Source organism: Manduca sexta, unplaced genomic scaffold, assembly GCF_014839805.1.
Source record: "Manduca sexta isolate Smith_Timp_Sample1 unplaced genomic scaffold, JHU_Msex_v1.0 HiC_scaffold_3573, whole genome shotgun sequence".
Taxonomy (NCBI): Eukaryota; Metazoa; Arthropoda; class Insecta; order Lepidoptera; family Sphingidae; genus Manduca; species Manduca sexta.
In genome coordinates this window covers 261-12,958 of record NW_023594656.1, presented here as the reverse complement: position 1 = coordinate 12,958, position 12,698 = coordinate 261, and the positions used below count along the sequence as shown (strand labels likewise).

Sequence of the window (12,698 nt, the reverse complement as noted above, 5' to 3'; positions counted from 1 at the left end):
CATATTAAATTGCATTTAATACTTAAATTTATAGGATTCATTGTATATAATAAATTATTTCATATGTATTTATTTCTTAAAAACTGCACAAACAAGAAAAGAAATTATTTTGTGTAATGTTTTCAGATTATATTCGCAGCATTAGCTGCGCTGTGCAGCGCTGAGAAGCTCGACCGGACGTACCTTCCGCCAGCGTCTGCCAAAACCGCAGGCGGGTCCGCAGGGTCGCTGCAAGCTCCACTCGTGTCCGGAGATGAGCTGCCAGCTGGCGGCTTCGTCAATGAAGCCCAGGGTGTGGTGGTAGACGCAGCCGCAGCCGGCACCAGGGCCTCCTGGCGTTGAAGAAACCGGACTTGGAGGATCAAGAGAGTCCTACGGCTCCACAGCATCCAAGGTCGGCGATGCTGCCTTCAGGGAATCGGCCTTCAGCCAAATCCCTAACACATTTGCCAGAATTGCCCCCATACCTGAGCATGAAACGCCAATCGGCCCGGTATTTGAAGGTCAGGTCTTCAAATCCAAGACTTTACTCCCCCAAGCCTCGAAAGACTACAATTCAAACACATTGTCGTACCAAAATAATGTTGAATCGCACAAATACAACTATGGCTTCCAAACCGACAATGGCATTGCCGTTGGAGAGAATGGAGTGGCTCACGATGGAATCCACGCGCAAGGCGGATACTCCTACAAGGGTAACGACGGGCAGGACTACAAAGTGACGTACACCGCTGACAAGGGAGGGTATCAGCCCCAGGGAAGCCACTTGCCGACTCCTCCACCGATCCCTGATGACATCATCAAGTCCATCGAAGAGAACGCTAAGGAGGAGGCTGCTGGTCATTATGATGATGGTGAGTTGTTGTAATTATTATGCTTTACTTCCATTTTTCCTTGCGGATTTTTCTCAAAATAGCCCGTAATATGTTTATCTAGAACATGATCTATGTGTTTCAAATTTTATCTAAAGACATTCAGTGGTATCCAAGTTTACTTTTGCTAAACGTCCGAACATCTTGGAAAACTTCCGCATTAATGAGTAGAGTAACTAACAGGTTAGTAGAGGCAGCTTCATAAACATTTTATTTGTTTTTACAAATATTGCAATTGAATTTCAAACAATACTTAATAATATTAATTATAATTTAAATGCAATATATAACGAACATTCCAAAACATAATTGTTAATACTCGTTTATCAGCGATTTGCATAATTTCTGTCTTAAAAATATGCATATATAAATAGATTATTGATTAGAATTCAGATTGTTTGTTTTATTGTATTGTCTATACGTTGAAAGTTCATGAATATATTTTAGGCAAGGACATAGTTATATAAATATTTTAGCGATTCGTTGAGGCATTGGACATCCCCACATTCATCCTTACGATTCAGTCCTAATTATTGACATTGGAGGTTGTCCAACAGTTGGACATTAAACTTGCTTATTTATGAAGAATAATTTTGTCTTATATAAAAAATACTTGAAACGTTAAAAGTGGTGGACTAATCATAATTTTACGTTAAATAATTTTGGTTCAAAGACAAATCTCAAAACTTATTTAATACGCTATCAATACTTTTATACTTATAAATGCGAAACTAACTCTTGTCTGATATGGTGTTACAGTTGAACTACCAAAATGTTTTTAATTTTGTTGAAGATTTTGAATGAAGATAAAATAAAATACGTTATGTTATCCCGTAAGACGAACAAAGTTGCATTTATGATACGCCATAACAATTTATAAGAATAATTATAATTTCTAAATAACAATTAAAATCACTTATATAACTAAGGATGTAGTAGACATACGACGAAGATGGTTTCGGACCCTAAACGATAAACTTTTTATCCCGAACAATATATAGTGGGACTTTTATTTTATTACAAGCGGGTGGAACCGCGAGCACAAGCTAGCATTTCTTATAAAATTTGGGCTTAAACCCGTTACGTGTCGTCAACACTAAAGTTTATATCAAAGTCAACGTGGCCTTGGTTAAAAATAGCGTGAAAAAAAATATCCCGCGTTTTATTGTTTTGAATTCCAAAAAAGGTGTTATACGTGAAGATGGCACTTAGATAAATGGACCTGTTTTGCGAGATTTATCTTCAAATATCAACGGTCTAGACTTTATACCTGAAGTTAGACAATTATAGTTGAATGCAGTTATTTAAGTTTAGGTTTATTCTTCATCATAATGATACTATAGGATTAAAACTTTATTTATAAAGAGTTTGATAAAAAGTCTCGCTGCTAGACTAACAATATTTATCTTATTATATATATTGTCTTGAATTCATCACCTAATCCTGTACTTTTACCTGTCAGTCAATGTTAACGATTTTATTATATATAAAAATATACATATGCCATGCCTTTGATAACCAGCACTAACTAAGTTTGCCAACAGTAATAACGACAAAGAACTATGAATTTAATATGCTACTTATACACTGACACTCACCTTGAGACATTTCATGTAAGGTCTCATAACACTAAGTTATTTTTATACTTGAGAAAAAAGAGGGTCGCATATGCCATTTCCGCATCGGTAATAATTATAATATTGAAACATTGAGATAATAAGCCAAAGGTACCTAATGCATAATTACAAACTATCATATTTTTATAAATGCGCGGTAAAGTAATCCTAACTGCACCTGATGGTAAGTGAAGTGGGTCCAATAGAATGTCGACTGACGAGAGATGATTATCCCTCGACAAACGACACAATTATGCCGGCCTGTTGAAACCAAATATACACAGAATGATCCCGGAACGCGACACACTTACGTGGGCCACTATGGCGGTTTTAACACCTTGTGTACGGTGAAAATGAATATTAAAATGTTAATAGTGTTTTCACCAATCATAGTTTTGTACTGTTTAGGTTGGCCCATTAAATGTTTATTTTCGAGGCTCCCACGTTACACAAATAGAGCGTGGGTTGTTCTTACAATTTAATTTGGATTTCATATTATAAACGGTCGAAATAGTGAGCCAACGCTAATGACGGATTCTGTAAACGCCATACAGTAAATTTCAAAACAATGTAGATTTTTAACACATGCTACTTGCTTCACTGCAGAAATATCAAAAAATTCACAATCAATGTACCATTAACGGATTACAGAAGCTATTAACACCAATTTGTTAATTATTATCTAGTTTGTTAAGTTTTATGTCCGTTTGTCTGCGCAGCTGATTGCGTTCATCAGGCAATAATTGCAGCGTAAGATTAGTTAATTTCCAAAATATATATACTAGCTTTAGCTCGCGGCACCGTTTGTGAAAAAGGTGCCAGGGTTAAAGAGTAGCCAAAATACTCAGGGATAATTAGATTTTAATGAGAAATAATTCTTTGAATCAGAGCATTAGAACTGCAGAAATGAGCGCGTTTAACAAACAAATAATAATCTCTTCAGCTTTATACTTTTATTTATTAATATAAGTTCCACTTTGGAATGGTTTATTAACCAAACCGTTTCATAGGGGAATGAAGGCTAGTTTTACGATTTAAAGGCTTATACAAAAAGAAAAGGTTGCAATTCTATTTTTATTTATATGGAAATAAAGGCGATGATAATTTATTTTGCCGAGTGAACCGGCATAACAATTCGATTGCTTGGTGATCATAATTCCAACAATTTTACTTAGATCATCGTTTAGCGGATAATTTGAATGGTTGTGATGTAATTTACCGTCCGACAAATCGTTTTATACACGTTCAATGAATTCAAGGCTAAACGTCTTTCTTTACCGGATTATTAAATTTATTGTGTCTGTTTGCAAAAACTTAGAAAATTTATGTTTTATTTTTTCTACGCACATTTTATATAACATCTATTATGTCATGTTTAATGCAAATTATCAGAGATTAATAAATACGTCTAGATTGTATGAAGTGATAAAAATCGATTTTCGTAATTACAAAGATTTATGTCAAAACAGATGTTCGAAGCACAAAACATGTGTTACTGAATCGATAATAAATCGTTTTCGAGATCAAAGGCGCGTTTGAGCAATAGAAATGATTTAACTTACGTACGCGACACTTCTATTGTGCTTGACAAATTGTCATCTGTACAGCGTTTTAGACTGACAAATGATCACTTTCATTTTTATTTACAGGCTCATACGACTCGCAGAAATACAATGCGGAAGGCGATTACGCTGACAGCGTTAAGCATGATGATAAACTGAGCCTATTCGAGAAGCGACCTGGATCTCAAGCGAGTGGGGTGGTCATCAATCAGAACAACCAAGCAGGTTCTGCCTTCCCTGGTTTTGGTTCAGTGTCTACGGATAAGCCTCTAGCGTTCAGCACTTATAAGCCAGTGTATGGATCCAGCCAATCTGGCCAGAGCCATGGCTTTGGCTCTTTTGGATCTTCCAGTTTTGGTCAAAGTGGTCAAGGAGTCCACACGCCTTCGAAGACTCAATTTGGTCAGTCAAGCTTTGGGTCCCAACAAACTATAACTCAATTTGGTTCTCAATTCGCCCAAGGATCTAAACCTGGCTTCGGTTTTCAAACTGTTAAGCCACAGTTTGCCCTTAACCAGCCATCTCAAGACTCAAGTATTTTGCCAAGCACGGCATCTTCTTTCACGCAGTTTGGAAGTCAATCCGGCCAGCAATCAGTACAAGGTTTGGACATCCAACAAAACAAGCCTCTCGAAGGTGTTTTCAGCAAGCCTGGCACCAACAATTTTGGATCTTTGACTTCGAACTTGGGGCAAACAGGTTCATCAAATGTAGCTGAGAAAGAATACTCGCCATCGGTTAGCAACGACAGCCCAGCTCAAAGCGTGGATTATCAGAAACCACAGATTGGAATTGATTCAACCCCTGCTTTTGTTAGTGGTGTTAAGCCAGTTGGCTTTGTCTCACAGTCTCAAGGCTCCAGTGCCACTGCCTCTGCATCTGTCACCGGTTCTCAAACTAGTTTAAGCGGTTTATCTCCTCAAGTTTTAGGAGGACTTCAAGGCCCATCCAAATCGCAACAAGGTCAATATTCTCCTCAGCCATCAATACCCCAATTTGGAAGTAAACCTGTTGGTCTATCAGCTATTCTCAAACCAGCTTCTGCATATCCTCAAAACTTCGGATTAATTGGTGACAAGAAGCAGCCGCAACCAGCAGGGTTCCTAGTCGGCTCTGATGAGTCTAGTTCAGGGCAAAATTCGCAAGGCGAAGATCACTCATACCATTACAAGCAACCAGCGAAGCCGTTCAACAGCCCTTCATCAGTATCACAAGGATCGAGCCTATCAGCTGGACAAATATCGCAAACAAGCAACCAATTCTCAAGTTTTAACGCACAGTCGTCACAGAAGGAACAATCATCAGCATCCAGCAAACCTTTCGGATCAGCTTCTCACACCACAAACTCTGATGCGTACCAACCATCCCACAATGCTGTGACTCAAGCAGCAGTATCACCATTCCCTTCACCATCCCCGAGCCCAGTACCCTCATTCCCCCAGAAAGTGCCTGCTCAACAATCGTTCCAACAAGGTTCTAACAATTTCTTGGGCCAGAAACCTTCAACTCAAAAGGAGCAATCTTTGTTCGGTCAAACGAGTTCTGTTGCTTTCGTAGAAAGCCAGAAAGCCCCAATAAGTTCTCAGAATGCTCCATCGGTTCCCGCACAACAATATACAGGAGAACTGTATGAATATAACAAGCCGCAGCAAGGTATCCCAGCTCCTACCCCGAGTTCCACTCCTAGCTCATTAGGAACGTTCGGTCAGCCAAGCCAGGGGAGTTTCTCGCAAGGATCATTAAGCTCGTCCCAGTTTGGCCAGCCCTCTTTATCTGGTAGTAAGCCAGCATCAAAGCCCCAATTTGGCTTTGGTCAAAGCAGCCAATCAGGTTCATATTTTGGCAACAAGCAGCAAGGTTTTCAATCTCAATTTAACACACAAAATGTACATGGATCGCAAAGTCAGTTTGGTGCTCAACCATTAAAACCCTTCGGATCCCAGTTTGGTAACCAAGGGCTAAAGCCTCAATTTGGATCACAGTCGTCACAGGGCAGCTTTTCACAAACTCAGCCTTTAAAGCCTTTTGGTAGTAATTCGCAATTTGGCGTCTCAGGAACTAAACCTCAATTCGGCCAGGGGTCCCAATCTTTCCAAGGTAGTAGCTTCCAACAGTCTACTCAGCAATCTTCTCAGGGTAACAAGGCCACAAACATTTACTTACCACCTATTAGCATAACTTCGTCTTTGGGTATCCTAGGATCAAAACCTCAAGTTGGTCAAGGATCTCAATCTTCACAAAGAAGCGTTCAGCAGTCTACACAGTCCAGTCAGTCTGTGACGCAACAGGCTCAAGAATCCCATACACAATTAGGTTCGGAGCCTAGCAAACCTTTCGGTGTAGCATCTCAGATTGGTAGCCAAAACAAGCCTCAAGTCAGCCAAGTGTTCCAAGCTTCACAGGGCTCATTCCAACAGACCAATCAACAAACAGTGGGTTCTGCACAAGGACAGGGCTCTCAATCGCAGTTTGGCATTCAGTCTTACAAACCATTCGGATCCCAATTCGGTACTCAGGGAACAAAGCCTCAGTCCATTTCGATACCACAGAAGTCCCAGGGAAGCTTATTCCAATCGCAGACAACTTCTCAGACTATAGGCACGCAGCAATCAGGCCAGGGTACTTTGTCTCAGTTTGGAAGTCAGTCATCAAAACCATTCGGTTCTTCTCAATTCGGAGTCCAAAATTCTAAGCCCCAGTTTGCTCAACCACAAAGTACATCTCAGGAAGTTCCCTAACCCAGACCCAAGTGTCTCAACAGACAGTTGGTTCCCAGCAACAATCCGCTTTTGAAGCTCAAAATCAGTTTGCTTCTCAATCTAACAAACCTTTTGGCTCACAGTTTGGCTCTCAGGGAGCTAAACCTCAATTGGGTCAGGTGTCACAAACCCACGGCAGCTCTATCTCTCAGACTCAAATAACACAGCAGACTATCGGGTCTGCGTTCGACAAACAACAACAAACGAAGCCTGATAATGTTTACCTTCCCTCAAAGCCTTCGACCGTAACACCCCAATTCGGAGTTCAGGAATCTAAGCCCCAATTTGGACAGGTGCCTTCCTCCCAAGGTAGTACCTTCCAGCAGTCTACTCAGAGCGTCCAACAAACTGTCGGTTCTCTAGGTTTATCTGGTGGTCAACCATCCAAGCCTTTCGGTACTACAACCCAATTTGGTGTCAAGCCTCAAGGCAGTTCGTTCACTCAAACTCAGACAGCTCAAAACTCAGAGAGCACACAACAGCAGTCAGGACAAGATTCTCAGATATTTGGTTCCCAACCATCTAAGCCGTTCAGTTCGCCTCAATTCGGTGCTCAGGAGTGAAACCCCAAGGCAGTGCCTTTGGGCAGAGTCAAACCTCGCAACAAACTGTCAGCTCTGTAACTCAACAGCAATCAGGTCAAGACTCTCAAGTTTTCGGTTCTCAACCAACTAAGCCTTTTGGCTCATCCCAATTCGGCGTTCAGGGAGTGAAACCTCAAGGTAGCTCTTTCACTCAGACTCAGACTTCTCACCAGATCGATAGCACTGTAACTCAACAGCAGTCAGGTCAAGGCTCTCAGATCTTAGGGTCTCAACCAACTAAGCCTTTAGGTTCATCTCAATTCGGTGTTCAGGGAGTGAAACCTCAAGGCAGTACTTTCGGCCAGAGTCAGACATCTCAACAGATTGACAGTATTGAAATTCAACAGCAGTCGGGTCTAGGCTCTCAGGTTTTCGGTTCCCAACCATCTAAGCCGTTCGGTTCAACGCAATTTGGTGTTCAGGGAGTGAAACCTCAAGGCAGCGCCTTTGGCCAAAGTCAGACATCGCAACAAACTGTGGGTTCTATAACTCTACAGCAGTCGGGTCAAGGCTCTCAAGTTTTCGATTCTCAACCGTCTAAGCCTTTTGGTTCATCGCAATTCAGTGTCCAGGGGGCAAAGCCTCAAGATAGCTCTTTAACCCAGACTCAGACTATTCAGCAGGTGGACGGCACCGTGATTCAACAGCAGACAGGTCAGGGCTCACAGATATTAGGCTCTAAACCATCTAAGCCTTTTGGCTCATCACAATTCGGCATCCAGGGAGTAAAACCTCAAGGCAGCGCCTTTGGCCAAAGTCAGACATCGCAACAAACTGTGGGTTCTATAGCTCAACAGCAGTCGGGTCAAAGCTCTCAAATTTTCGGTTCTCAACCGTCTAAGCCCTTTGGTACATCACAGTTCGGTGTCCAAGGAAACAAGCCTCAATTTGGACAAGTGCCGCAATCGTCTCAAGGAAGCTCTCTCACGCAGACGCAAACAACACATCAAACTGTAGGTAGTGTGATTGGACCTCAGCAACAGCCAGGTTCTCAGACACAGTTCGGAAGTCAAACTTACAAGCCGTTTGGTGCTTCTCAAGTTGCACAGGGCTCGAAACCTCAACTCGGGCTCACGCAGACTACACAGCAAAGTGCTTTCAGCCAATCGCAATTCAGCCAGCAGTCTTCATATAACAAATTCAGCCAGTCGAAACCATTCATCACTTCATCCCCAGCTCCATTCGGTTCTGTATTCGGGCACAAATCCCGCCACCAAAACTGAATATGGTTCTAATGCTCAGAAGACTGAAAGTAGCTCTGGATCGAGTGTATCTCAGTTAGGGAGTCAGTTTGGACAGTCATCCAGTCAAGGATCTTCACAGTTTGGTGCTCAAGCATTCAAGCCTTTCTCCACTTCGCACCATCAAGAATCTAAACCCCAATTCGGTGCTCCATCGAAGCCTGCGTTCGGACAAAGCTCGACCACTTATGCGCCTTTCACCAACAATCAGAACTCCCAGAGTCAGTTCGGATATCAGTACAAACACCCAGTAAATGCTTTCGGTAAATATCAGCCTAAACCACTGTTCGGCCAAACTGGATTTACAGGTTTCAGTAGTTCTCAGGCGTCTAGCTCGGCGTCTTTCCCGCAAGATTTCAAAGGGACGCTTTTTGGTAGCCAACCGTTCAGACCTTTTGGGTCACAAATCCAGCCTATCAAGAGTCAGTTCGGTCAACCAACGTCATCTGCCAGCGCCTTTGCCTCAAGTTCCTCAACACCCTCCTTGCTATCTGGATCTAAATTTAGTCTCCAGCCATTCAAAACTTCGTCTTCAGTATTCCCAACAGCTCAACCAGCTTTCGGGCAATCGACTACACCTTTAAGCCAAGAGGATTCTGGAACACAGGCTACAAGCCTATCTTCTGTGCAAGGTGCCAATTTCGGAGTCCAAAAGCCATTCGGTAGTGGAATCTCTCAGGCCTCCACTCCTCAGCCCTTGGGTTCTAAACCAGATGTTGGCTTCGGGAAGCCGTGTTGCCAAGCAAACAAGTTCAGTCAAAGTACAACAGCTGTACCATCTTTTGGCGTCTCCTCAACACCAAGTACCCCTCAACTCCGCATGATGCGCAGGGAAGTGCGCATAAAACCGAAGACTTCAAAGGACCAAAGCAACCGCAAGGGTTTGATGAGAAAACTGGGTATTATTACTAGTACCTTAGACTGTACAAATAAATCAAAAGACGTGATGTGAAACATATATTTAAGTGTTTACGTAATTTTAAGTGTAAAATAAAGATGATCGTAAAAAAATATAGAGGAATACACGTTACATGTGTTTTCCTAGGTAGTTCGATTTACATATTTTTTCCATACCTTAATGTTGACTTTTTCTAACCGACTACATAATGAAATGTTAAATAGTTTTTTTGATCCCAAGTAAAGAACATAAATTCTAGATACAATTTGATAGGTATCTTATTAATGTCAGCGCAATATTCTGTGAAATAAATTATCGATTTGTAAATAAACTACACTGCCAATGTGAATGTTATGTTTTTTAATTCTATAACCTATAACACAATCCTGTAATACTTCTTATTTGTTCGGAAAATAATTAAGAAGTATTTAAGTATCACCTATTTAGATCGACTGGTAGGAATACCAAAACGAGGTAAAAGGTTTCCTTCTAAAGTTAAACGACTTTATACGTAAACCGGTAATCGGTACACTTATTATTTAATTATGTACAGGGCCCTTATTCTGTATGATAGTGTAAACGCGTAACGCGGCCGTGTCATGTTATCTTCGAGAAATGTGCGTGGAATGGTATTCTGTAAATCAAATTTCTATCGTCCTAAACATGACGCGTTGTGTTATGTGCTTGTTAAGCACAGGGCATGATTCTCTACGACAATGTCGAACTTGTAACACGGCGTGTTTCGTTAACTTCGTGTTATGACTGTGTAAGAGTATTCTGGATGCTAATTTGACATTTCATGAACACGATGAGGTGTGACACATCCGCCTTACGGGCATGTTACGAATTGTCAAAATAACGTGCGGCAATCCAGCGCGTCTATGCGCGTTTAGACAAATTAATTATTTAGATACAACGACTGTATAATTTCTATTGACGATAGTATCCTCTTTACATCGTGAAAACTCAAATATAATATTCTACCTTATCAGAAACAAAACAAACATAAATCCTAAATGATCGAATTAATATTCAAACCTATGTTTTTGTATCTTGATAGTCAAATTTGTGTTATGGGCTCAGCGGTGAAAAATAAGCTACTTTACTACTGGCAACCCGACTTTTGACAACAATTGAGGTCAATCAAGTTTATTTTTTATTACTTCGATGTAATATTTCTATTAGTAAATAGATAGGCCAAACAAATATAAAACACTAATGAAGGTATCTTTTTAAACAATGTTTTCTTAATTATGTACATTACAATTAATACTATGTAGTTTCTTTGTGGTGAAAGTTTTGTACCTATAAAGTTTGATAACAATAAAGATTATTGAAGAATTTTTACTAGTTATACATTATTGTTGTTATAAGTAATTGGTAGAGGTCTTAATCAAGGGCTTAGCCAGCTTTAAATTAAATATCAAAATCTTCTAAATGTGAATATCGATCCAGGGAAACAAAGCAAAAATTTCATGTAGGTAATCCCAATAATTTTACACAATTACAAACAAAAGTATGTAATCATGTTAAATCTAAAATTGTTTGTACAAACATTTCCTTTTTTATTTTAGGAGACCAAAGGCATCTTACATTGAATACTAATGTTAACAAAACTGATAATATCAAATGTAATAATAAAATAATTTCTTTTACAGGATAGTGAATGTAATGCAAGATATTCCAAATAAATAATAGTAAAATATACTCAGTTTTAACAACACATTATTTTTGTTTTATTTTTATTTGTTGTTCAGTCTTAGATAACATAATATACTTAAGTAAAATTTCTATACATGAGTTTGAATGTTTGTTAATTAATCAGTTTCACCTTAATAACTAAATGAATGTGTATGAAATATGGTACTCAGACAGTGAGCTGTGGATTGAATAGAGTACTTTTTATTTCAAAAAAGATTAATGCCGGTTGAGCGGCAAATAGAAGTTACTAGGTAATAGAGCTATAAATTTTAAAAATAACGTTTAATAGGCAATATACACTTATTTTAATTATTGTTGGTAAGTCTGTTATATGTGAGTGTCTGTCTTAATAGTTATAAGGTGTCTACGGCAATGTCTATTTCTATAGCCAAGTTAAACTGTGTCCATGCACTGATGTGTACCAGTTTAGAGGAAATTGTAACTAGCGTAATTACTTTATAAGACCTAAAATCTTTGTCTCATTCTGAAAACCTACTGTGGAACGTCACATAGTGCTTTACAATTCAAAGTTCCGGATGGCATTGTAACTGTTTATGGGCGGTCGTATCGCTTATCATCAGGTAAACGGCATCCTCGTCACATTATTTAACTAAATAAAAAAAGAATTTGAGTTAATGCCTTGTCGATTTTGCAACAAATTTTATAATGGAAGGTCCGTAGAATTCCTATTAATATACGTTGTTAGCGCTAATTTAACATAAACTGCATAAGCACAACAGCATTTACTATTATTCATATAACAGCATTCGTGTAAAATCTTCAGTAGCATTCAATATATCAATTCAATTCAATTTTTAAAATGTGGCTTTAGTAAACAAATCAAGTAAATAAGTCAATGACATTGACATTTGACAATAATTTTGAAGTTATATTTTTCGTTTGAAAACAATCACAATCTACAGAAATTTCTTTAAATTATTTTTATATTCCTTTCATGTTTCTTACATTTAAGTATATACAAAAATGGGATTAAATAAAGTTTGGCAGTGATTTATTCGAGTTACATCATTTAATATCACGAATACAAACAAAAAAGCCTTTTCAAAAACCGATACTTGCCGATTCGAGGGGATGAAAGATTTCTGAACGCATTAACACATCGTAATATAAAAATATTAAGCATAGACAACCTATCGTATGGCATACACAATACCTATTTTTCAATTACACATCGTGGCGCGTGTATGAAACGCGTTTGTGTTTAGAGCTTGTTTTGACAACACGCGTTTACGGTGTGTTATCGCGAGTAGCATAGGGAATCAACCTACTGTTAAAATAACGTGCGGGATAGAGAATAAGGCCCCTGGGTTATCTTAATAGTTTTTAATTACTTTCGTTACGTAAAATAATTTGAACACCCAAGAAACAAAACACTGATTAGTTTTATCTGTTATTACAAATGTAAATTAATCCTATTTTATATTACGATAGAATCTTGCTAATT

At 39.1% G+C, this 12,698-nt stretch overlaps 2 protein-coding genes across 2 annotated transcripts; both read left to right on the top strand.

The window, feature by feature from the left end:
* Window positions 1–126: 126 nt before the first annotated feature.
* LOC119193054 (nuclear pore complex protein NUP98B-like) lies at window positions 127–7,301 on the top strand (the record flags this gene model as incomplete). The annotated part of the gene is given in 3 exon segments (XM_037446750.1): window positions 127–338; window positions 340–854; window positions 4,138–7,301. Coding segments are annotated over 3 exon segments (3,378 nt in total), but the record flags the coding sequence as incomplete, so codon positions are not given.
* LOC119193053 (nuclear pore complex protein NUP98B-like) lies at window positions 7,026–9,533 on the top strand (the record flags this gene model as incomplete). The annotated part of the gene is made up of 3 exons (XM_037446749.1): window positions 7,026–7,054; window positions 7,386–8,583; window positions 8,636–9,533. Coding segments are annotated over exons 1-3 (2,125 nt in total), but the record flags the coding sequence as incomplete, so codon positions are not given.
* Window positions 9,534–12,698: the final 3,165 nt, after the last annotated feature.